Genomic DNA, 20,431 nt, shown 5'->3' with positions numbered 1-20,431 from the left:
TAAATCAAGTGAATTTGCCCAAAAACAAATTTCGGGAGGTTTGCTTATCTATAGAAGCTACATTAAAGGAGTTTTCCTCTACTAATTTGATGACTCCCTTTCATTTGTCCTAACCATTCCAAACTAACACTTTACTAATATACTACAGGAGCAAGGTAGGGAGCAAAAATATATTAGGAAAGTGTTAGTTAGGAATAGTTAACAGAGGGAGGCTTGGAGAATTTGGTGCTTGTTTAGGAGTGTGGTTTCACTCCAAAACACACCTTTTTCACCCACTTCATGCCCTGGACCTTCGGTTTATTTAGGAGCAGCACAGACCTTTCCATACTTCTCCAAGTTTCTCTGTTACCTCCAGCCTTAGGGCTTGTGGACCTTGTGGCAGCTATTTTTGCTTCTATACTGGTTGTGTCACATAGCTAAACAAGGTGAGCGTCTAGCTCTCTTTTACTTAAGACCCTATTCCGCTGTTTTGCCACAGTATTGCATAGTTGGGAATAGTTAGGACAAATTAAAGGGGTCTGTAACACTTATGTAGATACTCTGGAATCTGATAGCATGGAATATAACACAACTAAGACAAGGGTTGGGGGAAAATTCTGTATTACCAAATAATAAACACAGCGTAAGTAACAAAAAATAACAATAGGCAACTACTTATTAAACTCAAGTGCAACTGCACTAATATGCGAATGTCCGAAATAATAAACAAGAGTGCGACCAGCACTAATATTGGAAACTCCAGAAATAATATGCAGGAGTGCGACCAGCACTATATGTGAATGTCCAGAAATAATATGCAGAAGTGTGCACAGCACTAATATGTGAGTGTCCAGAATAATATGTGGGAGTGCGCACAGAAAACAAAATGGTTACCAGTGTACTTCCTGAGGCTGGCAAAGTCCAGCACACAGCCCGTACAGATTGAATGCTGGATTAAGTAGACTGATCACTAAACAAAGAGTTCTTATAGATCAAGGAAGTCCAGCAGTATAAGAGCTCTTCTCCTAGACGCCTTGAAGGGAGGGAACTTTAGCCAGGATCAGGATAATGCACAGTAGACTGTAGGCAGCTGAGCAGTAATGAGGTGAAGCACTAACAAGTGACAGCAAGAAGTCCAGCAGCAACCCAAGAGTGACTCAGGAGCCAACAGCACAAAATACTCAGACAAGGAATAAAATCTGGACTTATAAGCATGGCAGACAGGAAGTTCAAGGGCCAGGCGAGGCAACAGACTCCATCTTGGTTGAGGGCAAGAGAACACAACAAGCTCCATGGAAAACCCTGATCACATTAGTAGTGGAAAACCTCTTTAATCTAGCAGCAGTCATTGTAAGAAAAAAATGTATGTCCCGCTTCCCTTGGCTAAAATACCTTACATAGGGTTTCTAAAAATGAACGAACCAACTATAAAAAGGGGATTAGGGATAGGGCATCACCTATTACAACATGATATTTTACAGTGGTCTGCTAGATCGATCTTTTTAAGTGACTTTAAGTTTCTTCCCCAATCCACCACTGTCACCATTGTACCTTACAAGATAAAACTTTGATTTTTTTAGATTAAATTTGGAAATTGATGAGGATAAGCAGTTGAAGTTTTCATTTGGAGAAGGAGCAACCTTTGTTATTATTCTGCATAAAGTTTGGAAAGGTCACTCTGTTCGCCGGGATTTCTTAGGATTTTACACTTTGGACGACGATAAATTCTCTAAAGGAGTTCATGGACTATTAGGTAAAAAAATTATGTTTAATTATGTGTTTTATAGCATCTTTCATTTATTACTTTTTTTGGTAAAATTAATTGAAAAGAGCTGAAGTTTTATTTCCATGTACAGATTTTGCGGACAGGGCATAACAAAACAAACCATGATAATATAGGTGACTGTTATAAATTTAGGTACAAGTACAAACCTGGAGATTAGTAATGAAGACCACCTTTTGTAGCAGTGCCTCTGGCACTACAGCGCGGCCCCTACACCGCTGACCCTGGCCTCTGATGCCAGAACTGCAGCAGTGACATCACAACTACAGGAAGTGACCGCTGCAGTCAATCACTGGGCCCGGCAGTCATCCTGATAAAGACAGCCCAAGATCAATGCCATGCACAGTTCTCATTAGTGTTGCTTAGAGCAATTAGGAAGACAGAAACAGTAAAATGCAGTTTCTGCATTTATTTAAAAAATAAAAAATCTTTATTTTTATATAGCGCTAACATATTCCGCAACGCTTTACATACATCAGGAACACTGTCCCCATTGGGGCTCACAATCTAAATTCCCTATCTGTATGTCTTTGGAGTATGGGAGGAAACCGGAAAACCCGGAGGAAACCCACACAAACCCGGAGAGAACATGCAACCTCCTTGCAGATGGTGTCCTTGATGGGATACGAACCTAGGACCCCAACGCTGCAAGACTGTAGTGCTAACCACTGAGCCACCGTGCCGCCCTATTTCTTGACCGTCCAGCTTCCCACTGTCACATGATTCCCCAGGCAGCCATAATTCTTGAGTGCCATAAGAATGCGGCGCTCTAGAATCAGACTGTAACAAGGCATATACAGAGTCAAAAAAGGGTTAAAAAAAGATCATTTATTTTCATTAATGAAACTGAAATCGAATACATGATACATTTCCTCTATGTTGTAACAAATCCTTTTTTTGTCTTTGCTTAAAGGCCAATTTTTCCATGGCATTGACTATGAAATTTACAATATTCACGCAACCTCTGACCCAAACAAACCGGACGCCACCATGAAAGTCAAGGATAAATTGATAACAGTCACAAGGTAATCAAAAGTGGATAACAGTTACCAGAATTGCGCAGCCACAGACATGTCAATGCTTCCTAGTGCTTTTTCTACCAGTTACTGGCCAGTGTATTTTGTATATTATGTCCGTGATGGGGGAAATTTAAAATAATGCCAAAAACCATTTGCCACTAAGGTATGCCAGTTATACAATACAGGATTCTGCCAGGAAATGGCTAACAAAATAACTGTAAAAACCATCATACTATATACAGTGCCTTGTGAAATTATTCAGCCCCTTTGAATTTTTCAACCTTTTCCCACATTTCAGGCTTCAAACATAAAAAAAATTAAATTTTATGGTGAAGAATCAACAACAAGTGGGACACAATTGTGAAGGTGAACGAAATTTTTTGCTTATTTTAAACTTTTGTAAAACAGAACTGAAAATTGGGGCGTGCAATATTATTCGCCCCTTTACTTTCAGTGCAACAAACTCAATCCAGAAGTTCATTGAGGATCTCTGAATGATCCAATGTTGTCCTAAATGATAAAAATAATCCACATGTGTGTAATCAAGTCTCCGTATAAATGCACCTGCCCTGTGATAGTCTCCGTGTTCTGTTTAAAGCACAGAGAGCATCATGAAGACCAAGGAACACAACAGGCAGGTTCGTGATACTGTTGTGGAGAAGTTTAAAGCTACAAAAAGATTTCCACAACTTTAAACATCCCAAGGAGCACTGTGCAAGCGATCATATTGAAATGGAAGGAGTATCATACCACTGCAAATCTACCAAGACCCGGCCGTCCATCCAAACTTTCATCTCAAACAAGGAGAACACTGATCAGAGATGCAGCCAAGAGGCCCATGATCACTCTGGATGAACTGCAGAGATCTACAGCTGAGGTGGCAGAATCTGTCCATAGGACAACAATCAGTCATACACTGCACAAATGTGGTCTTTATCAAAGAGTGGCAAGAAGAAATCCATTTCTCAAAAATATCCATAAAAAGAGTCGTTTATATTTGCCACAAGCCACCTGGGAGACACACCAAACATGTGGAAGAAGGTTCTCTTTTCAGATGAAACCAAAATTGAACTTTTTGGGCACAATGCCAAACGATATGTTTGGCGTAAAAGCAACACAGCTCATCACCCTGAACACACCATCCCCACTGTCAAACATGGTGGTGGCAGCATCATGGTTTGGGTCTGCTTTTCTTCAGCAGGGACAGGAAAGATGGTTAAAATTGATGGGAAGATGGATGAAGCCAAATACAGGACCATTCTTGAAGAAAACCTGTTGGAGTCTGCAAAAGACCTGAGACTGGGACGGAGATTTGTCTTTCAACAAGACAATGATCCCAAACATAAAGCAAAATCTACAATGGAATGGTTCACAAATAAACGTATCCAGGTGTTAGAATGGCCAAGTCACAGTCCAGACCTGAATCCAATCGAGAATCTGTGGAAAGAGCTGAAAACTGCTGTTCACAAACGCTCTCCATCCAACCTCACTCAGCTGCAGCTGTTTGCAAAGGAAGAATGGGCAAGAATTTCAGCCTCTCGATGTGCAAAACTGATAAGGCCCCGTCACACACAGAGATAAATCTTTGGCAGATCTGTGGTTGCAATGAAATCATGGACATATTGTTCCATTTGTACACAGCCACAAACCTGGCACTGATTGTCCACAATTTCACTGCAACCAAAGATCTGCCACAGATTTATCTCTGTGTGTGACAGGGCCTGTAGACACATACCCCAATGTTTAAAATAAACATACAAACATATCGTTTGGCATTGTGCCCAAAAAGTTCGATTTTGGTTTCATCTGACCAGAGCACCTTCTTCCACATTTTTGGTGTGTCTCCCAGGTGGCTTGTTGCAAACTTTAAACAACACTTTTTATGGATATTTTTGAGAAATGGCTTTCTCCTTGCCACTCTTCCATAAAGGCCAGATTTGTGCAGTGTACGACTGATTGTTGTCCTATGGACAGACTCTCCCACCTCAGCTGTAGATCTCTGCAGTTCATCCAGAGTGATCATGGGCCTCTTGGCTGCATCTCTGATCAGTCTTCTCCTTGTTTGAAATGAAAGTTTGGATAGACGGCCGGGTCTTGGTAGATTTGCAGTGGTATGATACTCCTTCCATTTCAATATGATCGCTTGCACAGTGCTCCTTGGGATGCTTAAAGTTGTGGAAATCTTTTTGTAACCAAATCCGTCTTTAAACTTCTCCACAACATTATCATGGACCTGCCTGTTGTGGTCCTTGGTCTTCATGATGCTCTCTGTGCTTTAAACAGAACACTGAGACTATCACAGAGCAGGTGCATTTATACGGAGACTTGATTACACACAGGTGGCTTATATTTATCATCATCAGTCATTTAGGACAACATTGGATCATTCAGAGATCCTCAATGAACTTCTGGAGTGAGTTTGCTGCACTGAAAGTAAAGGTGCCGAATAATATTGCACGCCCCGATTTTCAGTTCTGTTTTACAAAAGTTTAAAATAAGCAATACATTTCGTTCACCTTCACAATTGTGTCCCACTTGTTGTTGATTCTTCACCATAACATTAAAATTTTCATCTTTATGTTTAAAGCCTGAAATGTGGGAAAAGGTTGAAAAATTCAAGGGGGCCGAATACTTTCGCAAGGCACTGTATATACTGCATATTGCTGCCCCAATCACAAGATGACTCACTTATTCACATACACATTGCATGTAGATGAGGCTGGTTTCACACATCGGATATTTAAGGTCCAAGTATGGACTGCAAAGTCTAGACCAGCCTTGGGTATCCTGACCTGAACTGAGCCGCCTCATATATGCCTTTGGGATGGTTGAGTTTGGGTTCCGTGACTCGTGTCCAGTTTGGACCGTAAATATCGTACGTGTGAAACCGACCTACCTGGTCAGAAGAAAAACAGCACATTTAAGGGGCACTTTGCATACTACGACATCGCAAGCCGATACTTGTGTCGCGGGCGGAGGAGGGGACGCCGCGCTCTCCCACTGCTCGGGTCCGGCTGCCGCTGCGGCTGCTGCGGCCTGCTGCTGCTGCTTGGTGGCTCGAGCGATGGGCCGGATCCCGGGGACTCGAGCGGCGCTCCTCGCCCGTGAGTGAAAGGGGGTTTTTGGGTGTGGGGATTGTTTATTGTCCGTGACGCCACCCACGGTTGTGGTGATTTGATGACACCACCGCTGCTCTGTATGGGGATCCCGGGAGGGATGGTATGGAGCAGCCAGTTGTTGTGTTGCCCCTCCGTGGGTAGGGGTTGGTGATCCCAGGGCCCAGTGATGAGGTGGGAGATGCAGGGCTTGGTGGGCGCAGGGACGCGGGGGCAGCGCTGTGCCTTGCGGCACTGTGGTACTCACTCAGCCTGAGACGATGACACAGTTCTCGGTAAAACACACGGCTGGAAAGACGGTTCCCACGGACGGCTGCACTTGCTTTCCCCAGTAGGTGACGGTGACGGTCCCTCTGTCCTGCACCTATGATGATAATGGTTGCGATGGGTTCCCACCGGTAACCCGCTCCCCGGCTTGGATATGGGCCGAAGGAGCCCTACTTTGCCCGCAGGCGCCTGCCCTGAGAAACTGGTGCCCTGGCGGTGGCGGTGTCTCTCCGTTGCGGTTGGACTGTTGCCTTCAATCGGGACTTGGTTGTTAGGAGACAGACATCCCCTTCACTGACGGATTTGGCAAATTATGGCGACTCCTAGCCTTGCCGGGATCTGAAAGGCCCCTGCCCTGGTGCTGACTATTCTTCGTATACTGCTCCAGACCGCCGGGTCACCACCCGTCCGCGATCCTTCCAGCAACCTCCAAGCAGTCCCCCTGCAGACTATCACCGCCGTCTGCTGACCTTGCTGTCACTGTCCGGGGTACACACCCGGACCAACTTCAGGCTTTACTACTGTCACTTTTCTGTCACTTCAGCTTTCTCTTTAGCTCCACTACTGCTTCCTTCTACTTCACTCCCCTAACTTGAACCGCCTGGTTCTCCCGCCTCCAGGGCTGTGTACTCCTCGGTGGGCGGAGCCAACCGCCTGGCCCACCCCCTGGTGTGAACATCAGCCCCTGGAGGAAGGCAACAAGGATTTTAGGTTGCCTTGGTGTTCCAAACTGGGGTGTAGGGTGTGGTGGTGTGATGACCTGTGACCCCTGGCTTGCCCAGGGCATCACATTCCCCCTTAGCAAAATGCAGACCGTCCGCGGGCTGCCCGTCCAACACCGGTTTTATTTTCTGAAAAATATATAAAAAGGTAAAACGGTAACATAACAATTCATGACATCATCCCACATCGGGAGGCACATTTCTTAAACGTTGCAACGGTTTACGGTTACGGTCTCCGCTCTCTCCCACCCAAGCAACCTGGCCCTGATGCTGCCCCTAAAACCAGGCAGCACCCCTTGACCCAAGTCCAGCACAAGTTACCCGAGCGGGATTTGTCCTTCCCCTCCAGAGGGTAGCCACCGGTTCCTGTGGTGGCTGGGCCCCAGCCTGCTCTGCTGTGGGCCCTCCCCCCAACCTGCCTCTCCGGAGGCGGTAAATGCGGAAACGGTAATGGCAAAACAACTTATTTACAAGCCACTAAACGTTTGTGGTTGCCCTGCAAGTTCACGGGCTTGTCCATGGAAAGTTCTCCATGCAACTTTTTAAACGGTCCCCACGGGGACAACGGTGCCGGCAACGACCGGTTTTCTCACAATCACGGTAGAATCAGGTGAAGCTTCGGTAATCATTCTCATTTTTAAACTTTCAAACACAACTCAGACAAACTCCTTCCCCCCCCCCCCTTTTAAAGGACAGTCTCCCTGTACCTAAGTGGGGGTCTACCTAGGTTAGGACGGGTGGACCTCCGGGGTCCGGTGTCAGTGGGGCTAGGCAGTGGGGCAGAGGGAACAATTGGTTCCTCCTCCCGGCTATCGTGCGGGGCAGGCGGAGGCATAGGGGAACTGGGCACAGGTTCATCCCTGGGCACTGGCACTGGTTCTGGCTCACGGTTGACCGCTTCCACCACTTCTTCATCCACAGGTTGTGGGAACAGTATCATTGGAAGAATCACCGCGCCGTTCTGTGTAGGCCAGTCTGCTGGGAAGTCACCCATCACAGTGTGGATCACCTCTTTTGCCTTCTCTGCTGGTGGAGGGGCTGGTACTTCAGCCATCGCCCTTAATGCTGGTGGGCACCTTTTCAGATGGTCCCGGGAAACTGTGGCCAAAGTGCCTCCTTGGTCACGACTGATTTGGTAGGCCTTCCCATCTTCCCATCCTGTGGGCTGTATGACGTACGGGTTCTGTTCCCGTTGATCATCCAGCTTGTGGGTTCTCCTCTTCCACTTCAGTACGACATCTCCGGGCTGAAAAGGGCCAGCAGACGCCTTTTGATTAAAGCGCTGCTCCTGCAGTTCCCGACTCCGACTTAAGTTCTTCTCGACATATTCTTGAATCTGCCGGTATTGTGCTCTCCGCCGAGTTTCCCATTCAGCTGTCGAAGGGAGTGCTTCTGGGGCCTCCAACCCCATTTCCAGGTCCACCGGCAGGCGGCCGGGGCGAGCCCTCATCAGATATGCTGGGGTGCACTTTGTGGAGCTGGACGGGATATTGTTGTACATATCGACCAAGTCGGGTAGCTTTTCCGGCCACAGGTTCCGCTCTTCCAGCGGTAACGTCTTGAGGAGTCCCAGGACCAAGTGGTTCATCTTCTCACACATGCCGTTGGTCTGGGCATGGTAAGGGGTGGTCCGGATCTTCTTACAGCCGTACAACTGGCAGAACTCGTGGAACACCTCCGCTTCAAAAGCCGGGCCTTGGTCAGTAAGCACCTTTTTTGGATATCCATGTGGTCGGCAGAAATAAGCCTGGAACGCTCGAGCGGCAGTTCGACCAGTTAGGTCCTTGACGGGGACAACCACCATGAATCTTGAATAGTGGTCTACGATGGTCAACGCGTAGGCGTACCCACTTCGGCTGGGGGTGAGCTTGACATGGTCTAGGGCGACCAGTTCCAGCGGCTGATGTGTGATGATCGGGTGTAGGGGCACCCTCTGGCTGGCCTCGTCCTTCCTCCTCAGTGTGCAAGGACCACACTCTCGGCACCAGGCTTCTACCGACTCCCGCATCCCACTCCAGTAGAACCGCTCTCTCAACAGCATCTCCAGCTTCTTCCACCCGAAGTGTCCGGCACCATCATGGTATGCCCGCAAAACAGTAGCCACTTCAGCTTGGGGAATAACCAACTGGCAGATTTTCTCATGAGTTTTCGGGTTGATCAGCTCACGGTACAGCTTCCCTTGATGTAGATACAGCCGTTTCCGTTCCTTCCACAAGCGCTGGGCTTCAGCCGGGGCGGCAGGGTCCATCCCAACAGCACCTTGTTCCACCAGGGTCTTGACGAGGTGGACAGCCGGCGCCTGGTTTTGAGCTTCCTGCCACTCTTGACTGGGCCGTGGGTCCAGGTCCACCCGCTGTTGATGTACCTGTACCTTCTCAGTTGGTGGCTGGTGAAATGCAGGCAACTCGATCTCCTTGAGGTCGTCATCCTCGCACCCTTCTTCTGACAAATGGGGCATTCGGGAGAGTGCATCAGCATTAATGTTGACACGACCAGCTCGGTACTTGATGGTGAAGTCATAGTTGGCTAGCCGGGCCACCCACCGCTGCTCCAACGCGCCCAACTTGGCCGTGTCCAGGTGAGTCAACGGATTGTTGTCCGTGAAAGCGGTGAATTTTGCGGCAGCCAAGTAGTGGCGGAACCGCTCTGTGATAGCCCATACCAATGCCAGGAGCTCGAGCTTGAAGGAGCTGTAGTTCTCAGGGTTCCTTTCAGTTGGCCGAAGCTTCCGGCTCGCATAAGCAATCACTTTCTCCTTTCCATCCTGGACCTGGGACAGGACTGCTCCTAATCCCACATTGCTGGCATCTGTGTAGAGGATGAACGGGCAGACATAGTCAGGATACGCTAGGACCTCTTCTTCCATCAACGGCATTCTCTCCGGCCCCCCGGCCCCGGCGCTGATGTCCGTCTCCCACTCAATCAGGGCTGGTTCGGGGGTTTGGGTGGACTGGTCGCGACGCGGCACGGCCGCAGCGGCCCCTTGCTCATGGGCACCCACTACGGCAACCATCCTGCGCATCTCTGCCTTCCAGTCCATCAACTGCTGCAGGCTCTGTGCCCTCACCTTCACGCAGAACCGGCCCAACTCCCGCTCCAGCCACGCAGCGGTCCCGGCGGGGAGTTCACCCGGGCCGCAGTCCTCAAAAGCTACTCCGCCTCGTTTCCCCCAGAGCTTGGGTACTCCGGTGGCGGGTATTCCCGCACTCCAATTCGAGGACGCCGCCATTTCTCCATCCGCGTCCCCCTTAGCTTCTTTTCGGCCCCTCCTCTCTTGGGGTGGAGATATGGCCTTCGCGCCTCTGCTACTCGAGAAGACGCTCGAGCGGGAACTTTTCGCGCCAAAGATGGCGACTTCCGAAATTTTTCAGCCGGATACCTCCGGCGGTCACAAGGCGCACCTCTACCCAACGGCAGAGCGGTAAGATCCTGTTCGTGACGCCAAGTTGTCGCGGGCGGAGGAGGGGACGCCGCGCTCTCCCACTGCTCGGGTCCGGCTGCCGCTGCGGCTGCTGCGGCCTGCTGCTGCTGCTCGGTGGCTCGAGCGATGGGCCGGATCCCGGGGACTCGAGCGGCGCTCCTCGCCCGTGAGTGAAAGGGGGTTTTTGGGTGTGGGGATTGTGTATTGTCCGTGACGCCACCCACGGTTGTGGTGATTTGTTGACACCACCGCTGCTCTGTATGGGGATCCCGGGAGGGATGGTATGGAGCAGCCAGTTGTTGTGTTGCCCCTCCGTGGGTTGGGGTTGGTGATCCCGGGGCCCAGTGATGAGGTGGGAGATGCAGGGCTTGGTGGGCGCAGGGACGCGGGGGCAGCGCTGTGCCTTGCGGCACTGTGGTACTCACTCAGCCTGAGACGATGACACAGTTCTCGGTAAAACACACGGCTGGAAAGACGGTTCCCACGGATGGCTGCACTTGCTTTTCCCAGTAGGTGACGGTGACGGTCCCTCTGTCCTGCACCTATGATGATAATGGTTGTGATGGGTTCCCACCGGTAACCCGCTCCCCGGCTTGGATATGGGCCGGAGGAGCCCTACTTTGCCCGCAGGCGCTGGCCCTGAGAAACTGGTGCCCTGGCGGTGGCGATGTTTCTCCGTTGCGGTTGGACTGTTGCCTTCAATCGGGACTTGGTTGTTAGGAGACAGACGTCCCCTTCACTGACGGATTTGGCAAATTATGGCGACTCCTAGCCTTGCCGGGATCCGAAAGGCCCCTGCCCTGGTGCTGACTGTTCTTCGTATACTGCTCCAGACCACCGGGTCACCACCCGTCTGCGATCCTTCCAGCAACCTCCGAGCAGTCCCCCTGCAGACTATCACCGCCGTCTGCTGACCTTGCTGTCACTGTCCGGGGCACACACCCGGACCAACTTCAGGCTTTACTATTGTCACTTTTCTGTCACTTCAGCTTTCTCTTTAGCTCCACTACTGCTTCCTTCTACTTCACTCCCCTAACTTGAACCGCCTGGTTCTCCCGCCTCAAGGGCTGTGTACTCCTCGGTGGGCGAAGCCAACCGCCTGGCCCACCCCCTGGTATGAACATCAGCCCCTGGAGGAAGGCAACAAGGATTTTAGGTTGCCTTGGTGTTCCTAACTGGGGTGTAGGGTGTGGTGGTGTGATGACCTGTGACCCCTGGCTTGCCCAGGGCGTCACACTTGTGATGCCGTGCGCGATAGTCCCCGCCCCCGTCTCAGCTGCGATTTCATGGTGATAGCTGCCGTAGCGAACATTATCGCTACGGCAGCTTCACATGCACTCACCTGCCCTGCGACGTCGCTCTTGATGGCGACCCGCCTCCTTATTAAGGGGGCGGGTCGTGTGGCGTCATAGCGACGTCACACGGCAGGCGGCCAATAGAAGCGGAGGGGCGGAGATGAGCGGGACGTAAACATCCCGCCCACCACCGTCCTTCCGCATAGCCGGCGTGAGCCGCAGGTAGATGTTCCTCGCTCCTGCGGCTTCACACACAGCGATGTGTGATGCCGCTGGAACGAGGAACAACATCGTAACATCGGTCATTTCCAAATTATGGAAATGACTGACCCTACACCGATCATACTATTACGACGATTTTGCGCTCGTTAATTGTATCAAAAAGGCTTTACACACTACGATATCGCCTCCGACGCTAGATGTCGTAGTGTGCAAAGTGCCCCTTAGTCATCTTAGTGTTACAATTTGCGCAATTTTATTGGGTTATGGTGTAATATAAGTGTATTTATCATTTCAGGGGCACGCAGAGAGACTATATGAATGGCAGCACAGATGACAATAAAGTTCCCTGTTGGTTTGTCCATTTCAATGGAGAAGGTTTGATTGATGGAAGTCACACAGATTACATAGTGGAAGACATCTTCAAGATTGCTTAGTAATGTGAACAGAGCCCTAACTACGGGTCCATTGTATGAAATACAACATCCCTTTCAATGGTGATTGTATAATTCTCTACCTGCCTTGTTCTCAGCTGGCTGAGAAGTGATTCTTTAATGATGCTAAATAAATATGTTTCTAAGTCTTGTGCGTCAGTGCATTTGATATTAAGTAAAGGAATGATGGGTAACACAATATTTTATACATTTATTTTACATATATTTTGACCCAAGGGCCAGATTGAAAGATTGAACCAACCCCATGGGCCGCAATAAAACATCATAAATGTCATAATATACCCTAAATATGTTGGGATTTTTCATTTGATTTTACAGGAGATAACTCTGTGGAGCAAAGAAGCGTAATAGGGTCTTACCCAGTATAGGAACAATTGACAGAACATAGGACCACTCACCTATTGCGGTTGTGAAAGTCACAACCCTGGAAAACACGTGCAGAGATGGTAACAACCGCAGCCCCGAGGTTAGACGTAGATACGATTGGAGAAGAAATCGGGTATACGCCGCGCTATCACCACGGAATCCGATGTTGATTTTATTCCTTTATTCTTTGTACAGGTCAACGTGTTTCAGAGACATCTATCTCCTTCATCAGGACATACTGTTCTTTGATGTCCTGATGAAGGAGACAGATGTCTCTGAAATGCGTCGACCTGTACAAAGAATAAAGGAATAAAATTAACATTGGATCCTGTGGTGATAGCGCAGCGTATACCCGATTTATTCTCTAATCGTTTCTTCATTTAGTTTTAGACATTTTATGTATGTAATGTCCAGTGTGCAGGGTACCCAGAATATCAGGCATGGGTTGGATCCTCTAGCATGTGTCATGGGTGGCAGTAGCAGTGCCCGACACCTGGCACTCCTTTTCAGTGAAAAGCACATAGCTGGGGATGTGTGGGGAATATCGCTGCCATGATACTGTCCCCTCTTTGTAGTGATGGTCTTTGGCGTCCCCCATGGTGTTAAAGTTGTGGAGGGAGATCGGAGAGTTAGGTGTAATGGGTGTGTCACAGGTGACAGACAAATAAAGAGAGATTAGGTCTGGCTCAACCGGACTATATGGTGGTAGATAGTCAAAAAAGGCTCAAAATTTTAAATAAGACTATCGCACCCTTGAAGAAAAAAGTAAACGAGGATTGTGGTTTTTTCAATGCTTTAATAGTGCAAAAACAGAAACATATTCAAGGAGTAATAGTCCTAACGTTAACGTTTCAACCTATGAAAGGTCTTCCTCAAAGGATTTTTATCTAATAGAAAATCCTCCTGTACCAAAAATTCCATCCACCAAGATCTAGCCAAGTGTGGGTGGGGCACAGTTGCCCGCCATCTCCCTCTGGCCACCCCACTGCCTCTTCCTGCCTGTTGCAGTGCTGCGGATCCCTCCTCTTCTGTGCTGCTGTGCTCATTCTGCATGTCACCTTTCCAGGTTGTGTTGTTAGGGTGAATTCTTAACCAGGGTCACTTGTTTCCTACTGCCTGGCCTAATTGGTGTGGATCAAGTGCATGCGTAAATAAATCATGTCAGACACAGTCGGATGTGAAATCTCTTCTTGATCACAGTAAAAATGGCAGCCAAGAGACTGAGAAGAAGCATGCTGCCTCTGATATAGGCTAGGGGTATACACATGTTCGGATATGCCCATTTAGTGGGACAGTTCATGAGTTAGCCAATGACAGATCCATGTTGATGCTGATGGGCGGGTCTAAGACGTCTTCATCTGTTGGTTGGTTCTCTTGGTTGACCAGTGGGTCTTTCCTTATATGGTGGTCTTCTTACATCTGGACATTCCTTGCATTCCAGGCAAAGTGTGGAGAACAGGAAATGTCAGCCATCTTTAGCTCTGCGTCATATGTATAATGTGAGAACTGAATTATGTTAAGCAAATCGACATATTTCCCACAATCCCGTATCAAGAGGTTAATTAAGTATTTAATGGAAAGGCTCTCCTCAACAGTGTCAGTGACTTCATCGTCCATCACCTTATCTTCTACTTTGGCTCTCTGGTCCTCCTGACTTGTTGGCAACTGTGTCTCATCATCATCCACCTCTCAGACTGTAATTGCCATTCCCCACAGTCGGTTTCTTCTGAGTGTGGCTGCTAAAATATTTGGGCATCACCGCATACGATCTATTCATGTGCCTCTTGAAACATACACGGTGAGAGGCCAGAAGAAGTCATAAATGGAAAGGTAAAGAGCTCCTCAGCGTGTCTAAGTATAGGGTCACTTGTCTCCTGGGACTCACCATGGTGGGAGGAAGGAGGCTCAGGGTGAAGATTATGTGGTCCAGACTCTTGGCTAGTGAGACTGGACCATGTGGCAGACAGGGTGGTGCTGGGAAACAGACTGGAAGCATTATTTGCCAACCAACCCACAACCTGGTCACACTGTTCTGACTTCAACAGTGGTGTCCCACACCTCCCTGCATAGTGGGACAGGAAGCTATGTCAAGATCAGTAATGGCGAAACTATGGCACGCGTGCCATCAGGGGCATGCTGAGCCCATTCTGCTGGCATGCGTGCTGTCGCCCGATGCTGCAGCTTTGGTCTGCTAGTGCAGTCGCGCCGGCAGATCAAATCTGTGTTGGAGCGGAGGAGACATTTCTCCTCCGCTCTGACACTCCTCCTCCCCCAGGCTGCAGGTGTGTTGCCTAGGAGACGGAGGAGCGTCAGAGAGCGTCGCCGGCGTCGTCTGCTGGCCGCGTGGGAACTGAGGACCCAGCGGCGCGCAGCGGTGGAGCGGGTGCAGGAAGGTAAGTTGTGTGTTGCTTATTTTTTTTTTTTTATAACTCGTGTGCGGCTGTGCCAAGGTGGGGATGGGGGGGCAGCGCCAGCGTGGGGTGGGGGAACGCACATGGCAGCGTGGGGTGGGGGAACGCACATGGCAGCATGAGGTGGGGGAACGCACATGGCAGCATGGGGTGGGGGAACGCACATGGCAGCATGGGGTGGGGGAACACACATGGCAGCATGGGGTGGGGGAACACACATGGCAGCATGGGGTGGGGGAACGCACATGGAAGCATGGGGTGGGGGTGGGGGAACGCACATGGCAGCATGGGGTGGGGGTGGGGGAACACACATGCCAGCATGGGAAGGGGGAACGCACATGCCAGCATGGGGTGGGGGAGGGGGAACGCACATGCCAGCATGGGGTGGGGGAGGGGGAACGCACATGCCAGCATGGGGTGGGAGAACACACATGCCAGCATGGGGGGGAACACGCATGCCAGCATGGGGGGGATGACATGCATGCCAGGATGGGGAACAATGCATGGCAGGATGGGGAAAAATACATGCCAGGATGGAGGAAACATGCATGCCAGGATGGGGAAAACATGCATGCCAGGATGGAGGAAACATGCATGCCAGGATGGGGAACACATGCATGCCAGGATGGGGAACACATGCATGCCAGGATGGAGGAAACATGCATGCCAGCATGGGTAAAACATGCATGCCAGGATGGAGGAAACATGCATGCCAGGATGGAGGAAACATGCATGCCAGGATGGAGGAAACATACATGCCAGGATGGAGGAAACATGCATGCCAGCATGGGGAAAACATGCATGCCAGGATGGGGAAAACATGCATGCCAGGATGGAGGAAACATGCATGCCAGGATGGAGGAAACATGCATGCCAGCATGGGGAAAACATGCATGCCAAGATGGAGGAAACATGCATGCCAGGATGGAGGAAACATGCATGCCAGGATGGAAAAAGAATACATGCCAGGATGGAGGAAACATGCATGCCAGGATGGGGAAAACATGCATGCCAGGATGGAGGAAACATGCATGCCAGGATGGAGGAAACATGCATGCCAGGATGGAAAAAGAATACATGCCAGGATGGAGGAAACATGCATGCCAGGATGGGGAAAACATGCATGCCAGGATGGGGAAAACATGCATGCCAGGATGGGGAAAACATGCATGCCAGGATGGAGGAAACATGCATGCCAGCATGGGGAAAACATGCATGCCAGGATGGGGAAAACATGCATGCCAGGATGGAGGAAACATGCATGCCAGGATGGAAAAAGAATACATGCCAGGATGGAGGAAACATGCATGCCAGGATGGGGAAAACATGCATGCCAGGATGGGGAAAACATGCATGCCAGGATGGAGGAAACATGCATGCCAGGATGGAGGAAACATGCATGCCAGGATGGAGGAAACATGCATGCCAGGATGGGGAAAACATGCATGCCAGGATGGGGAAAACATGCATGCCAGGATGGAGGAAACATGCATGTCAGGATGGAGAAAACATGCATGCCAGGATGGAGGAAACATGCATGCCAGGATGGAGGAAACATGCATGCCAGGATGGGGAAAACATGCATGCCAGGATGGAGGAAACATGCATGCCAGGATGGAGGAAACATGCATGCCAGGATGGAGGAAAACATGCATGCCAGGATGGAGGAAAACATGCATGCCAGGATGGAGGAAACATACATGCCAGGATGGAGGAAACATACATGCCAGGATGGAGGAAACATGCATGCCAGGATGGAGGAAACATGCATGCCAGGATGGAGGAAACATACATGCCAGGATGGAGGAAACATGCATGACAGGATGGAGGAAACATGCATGCCAGGATGGAGGAAACATGCATGCCAGGATGGAGAAAACATGCATGCCAGGATGGAGAAAACATGCATGCCAGGATGGAGGAAACATGCATGCCAGGATGGAGGAAACATGCATGCCAGGATGGGGAAAACATGCATGCCAGGATGGAGGAAACATGCATGCCAGGATGGAGGAAACATGCATGCCAGGATGGGGAAAACATGCATGCCAGGATGGAGGAAACATGCATGCCAGGATGGGGAAAACATGCATGCCAGGATGGAGGAAACATGCATGCCAGGATGGGGAAAACATGCATGCCAGGATGGGGAAAACATGCATGCCAGGATGGAGGAAACATGCATGCCAGGATGGAGGAAACATGCATGCCAGGATGGAAAAAGAATACATGCCAGGATGGAGGAAACATGCATGCCAGGATGGGGAAAACATGCATGCCAGGATGGGGAAAACATGCATGCCAGGATGGAGGAAACATGCATGCCAGGATGGAGGAAACATGCATGCCAGGATGGAAAAAGAATACATGCCAGGATGGAGGAAACATGCATGCCAGGATGGGGAAAACATGCATGCCAGGATGGGGAAAACATGCATGCCAGGATGGAGGAAACATGCATGTCAGGATGGAGAAAACATGCATGCCAGGATGGAGGAAACATGCATGCCAGGATGGAGGAAACATGCATGCCAGGATGGAGGAAACATGCATGCCAGGATGGAGGAAACATGCATGCCAGGATGGGGAAAACATGCATGCCAGGATGGAGGAAACATGCATGGCAGGATGGACGAAACATGCATGACAGGATGGGGGAAACATGCATGCCAGGATGGAGGAAACATGCATGCCAGGATGGAGAAAACATGCATGCCAGGATGGAGGAAACATGCATGCCAGGATGGAGGAAACATGCATGCCAGGATGGAGGAAACATGCATGCCAGGATGGGGAAAACATGCATGCCAGGATGGAGGAAACATACATGCCAGGATGGAGGAAACATGCATGCCAAGATGGAGGAAACATGCATGCCAGGATGGAAAAAGAATACATGCCAGGATGGGGAAAACATGCATGCCAGGATGGGGAAAACATGCATGCAAGGATGGGGAAAACATGCATGCCAGGATGGAGGAAACATGCCACGATAGGGTACATTTACCAGGAAGGGGTACATTTACCGGGATGGGGGTAAATTAACCAGGATTGGGAACATTTACCAGGAATGGGGTAAATGCCGGGATGGGGGAACATTTACAAGGATGGGCAATATGTCAGGATGGGGTACATTTACCAGCATGGGGGAACATGCCAGAATGGGTAACATTTACCAGGATGGAGGACATTTACCAGGATGGGGCCGTGATGGGGACAAATATACCAGAATGTAGGAAATATATATCAGGATGGGGGACATGTTTAACAGGAAGTGGCCAGGAAGGCGGACATAACTACACAATGAAGGGGAGGGGAGAAACTCGTACGTCTTTATGGGATTTCAAGATGTTCAGACTTTGAAATGTAGATGTGGATTACAGGGTGACATCTGATTGCATTCCAGGCTAAAATCTCTGCCTAATATGCTGCAATTTTTTTCCAGAAAGATCAATCCAACTGCTGTGTCTGGAAAGGGCAGGGGCTCAGCTTCAATGTGTGGTAAGCATGAGCGTGATGCCCCCTGCTGAATAGAAGACTGCAAAGGTAAGATTAAAATCAATTCTTTATATAATAGGATTGGCTGGCACTTCGGAAAAAAAATTGGGTTTAGGGCTACAGTTTGGGCACTCGGCCTGTAAAAGGTTCGCCATGACTGGTCTAGATGATGCATGTGTTTGTATTCTCCAGCTGCAGGCCCCGTTTGACCTGGCCCACGACCACAACCTCTTCGTACACCCCCCTATGTGGGACGTCCAATCCCGTCCCTTACCGCGCACCTTGCGCATTTTAAATTATGTACGCAGTTAAGATTAGTATTATCAGAGAATTGAATCGATTTTTTTTTTTTTATGTAGCAGCAGCAACAAGGTCTGTTGGGCTAGAATCCCTGCCTACATGGCTCTACTACACTATCCCTATTCCAGAAGCTCACATTACACCAATTGCAGATTAAAGGCAGTATTATTAGAGAATATAATGTATTTAAATTAGCCCTGAAAAGGACTGTTGGTTGTATGTGGCAGCACCAAGGACAGTAACACAATGAACCCTTCCTACATGCCTCTAATACACTATTCCTACTCCAGAAATTTACCCTACACTAACTGCAGAGCATTGTGAAGATGTCAGGTCGTGGGTTGTATTAATCATCCATGAAGGTTTACGATGCAACAATTAATATTTACAATAGTTCTTATGCTCCTCCAGACGATGGATATTGACAATAATCCTTTGGATAGTTCTTCAAATCCAGATGACGAATATCAACAATAGACCTTAGGATAGTTTATCAAATCCAGACGACGCATATCACGACCGTAGCAGCTCCAATCTCAATATTCCATTCATGGGCACTAGGACCTGGCCACAGCAACAGAACTTCCCTCTCCCCTCCACATCACAGAAACAACTCACTGACCAAAGAAGTAGCTTCTTGTTCCCCCTCTCCTGGGATCAGCCCCCTGGATGGGCAGAAGTGCTATTCACACCCACCCCCTTAGACACTTTGTCATGTAATTCCAAGTATGAAGGAGGGCAGTCTCCGACCAGTGTGCAGGATTGTGTATCGGGGGTGGAAGCCCTGCAAAGGGGAACAATCAACACACAACCCCCAACCAGATGCAGGATAATGAATCCTACTGCAGGCCTGATTACATTAGAGTCCAAGGAGGCCAACTAGGATACACACAATCACTACCCCTTCCCCCTTCAAATTGAGTACCTTAAACTGACAAGCAAGCAATTTCTTATAAGGCTGCTTTCACACTACGTTTTTTAACATGCGTCATGAACGTTTTTTTGCTGTAAAAGCGGATCCTGGTTTTACAGCAAAAAACGCATGCAAACGCATGTGTTATTTTGCAGGATCCTGTCACTGGATGTTTAGGGGCGGGCATTGGAGTCATGTGATCGGGAGTGATGGGAACTAAACGTGCCAGACTGGGAGCTGGCTTCTGACAGCTGCGGAGGATCGTAACCAAGGTAAACATCGGGTAACTTGCTTGGATACCCAATATTTATCTTGGTTACGAGCGTCTACACACGTAACCAATGTAAACATCGAGTAACTAAGAGAAGTGGTTACCCGATATTTACCTTGGTTACGAGTGTCCGCAGCTCACAGGTGGGGGAGAGAGACAGGAGAGGGAGGGGGAGAGACAGGGGGAGAGAGGGAGGAGAAAGAGGGACTGATCACGGGAGGCTGGTTTCTGGGCATGCTCAGTAGAGCAAGCAGGACCCTGTCTATCAGCATGCCAGCGTTCACATGCGTTTGAGTGCTGTTTAGTCAGGATCCAGCAATTTGCAGTATTTGGGCGCAGCTCAAAAACGCTACAAGTAGCGTTTTTGAAAAATGTTAAAAAACTGCAAGTCGCTGG

General features: G+C 49.3%; 1 protein-coding gene across 2 annotated transcripts in view; it reads left to right on the top strand.

Moving 5' to 3' along the window:
• Positions 1–12,403, top strand: part of LOC142249819 (inter-alpha-trypsin inhibitor heavy chain H3-like) — a 104,140-nt gene extending 91,737 nt beyond the window's left edge. For both annotated transcript variants that reach the window (XM_075321728.1, XM_075321727.1), the window contains 3 exons: positions 1,560–1,732; positions 2,676–2,787; positions 12,120–12,403. In XM_075321728.1, the coding sequence (XP_075177843.1) occupies positions 1,560–1,732; positions 2,676–2,787; positions 12,120–12,258 (424 nt within the window). In that variant the 3' untranslated portion in view covers positions 12,259–12,403. The remainder of the gene's footprint in view (positions 1–1,559; positions 1,733–2,675; positions 2,788–12,119) is intronic.
• The last annotated feature ends 8,028 nt before the right edge of the window (positions 12,404–20,431 follow it).

This window comes from Anomaloglossus baeobatrachus, chromosome 8, assembly GCF_048569485.1.
Source record: "Anomaloglossus baeobatrachus isolate aAnoBae1 chromosome 8, aAnoBae1.hap1, whole genome shotgun sequence".
NCBI lineage: Eukaryota > Metazoa > Chordata > Amphibia > Anura > Aromobatidae > Anomaloglossus > Anomaloglossus baeobatrachus.
Note: the sequence above shows the minus strand (reverse complement) of the source record. Positions and strands in the feature narration are given on the sequence as shown.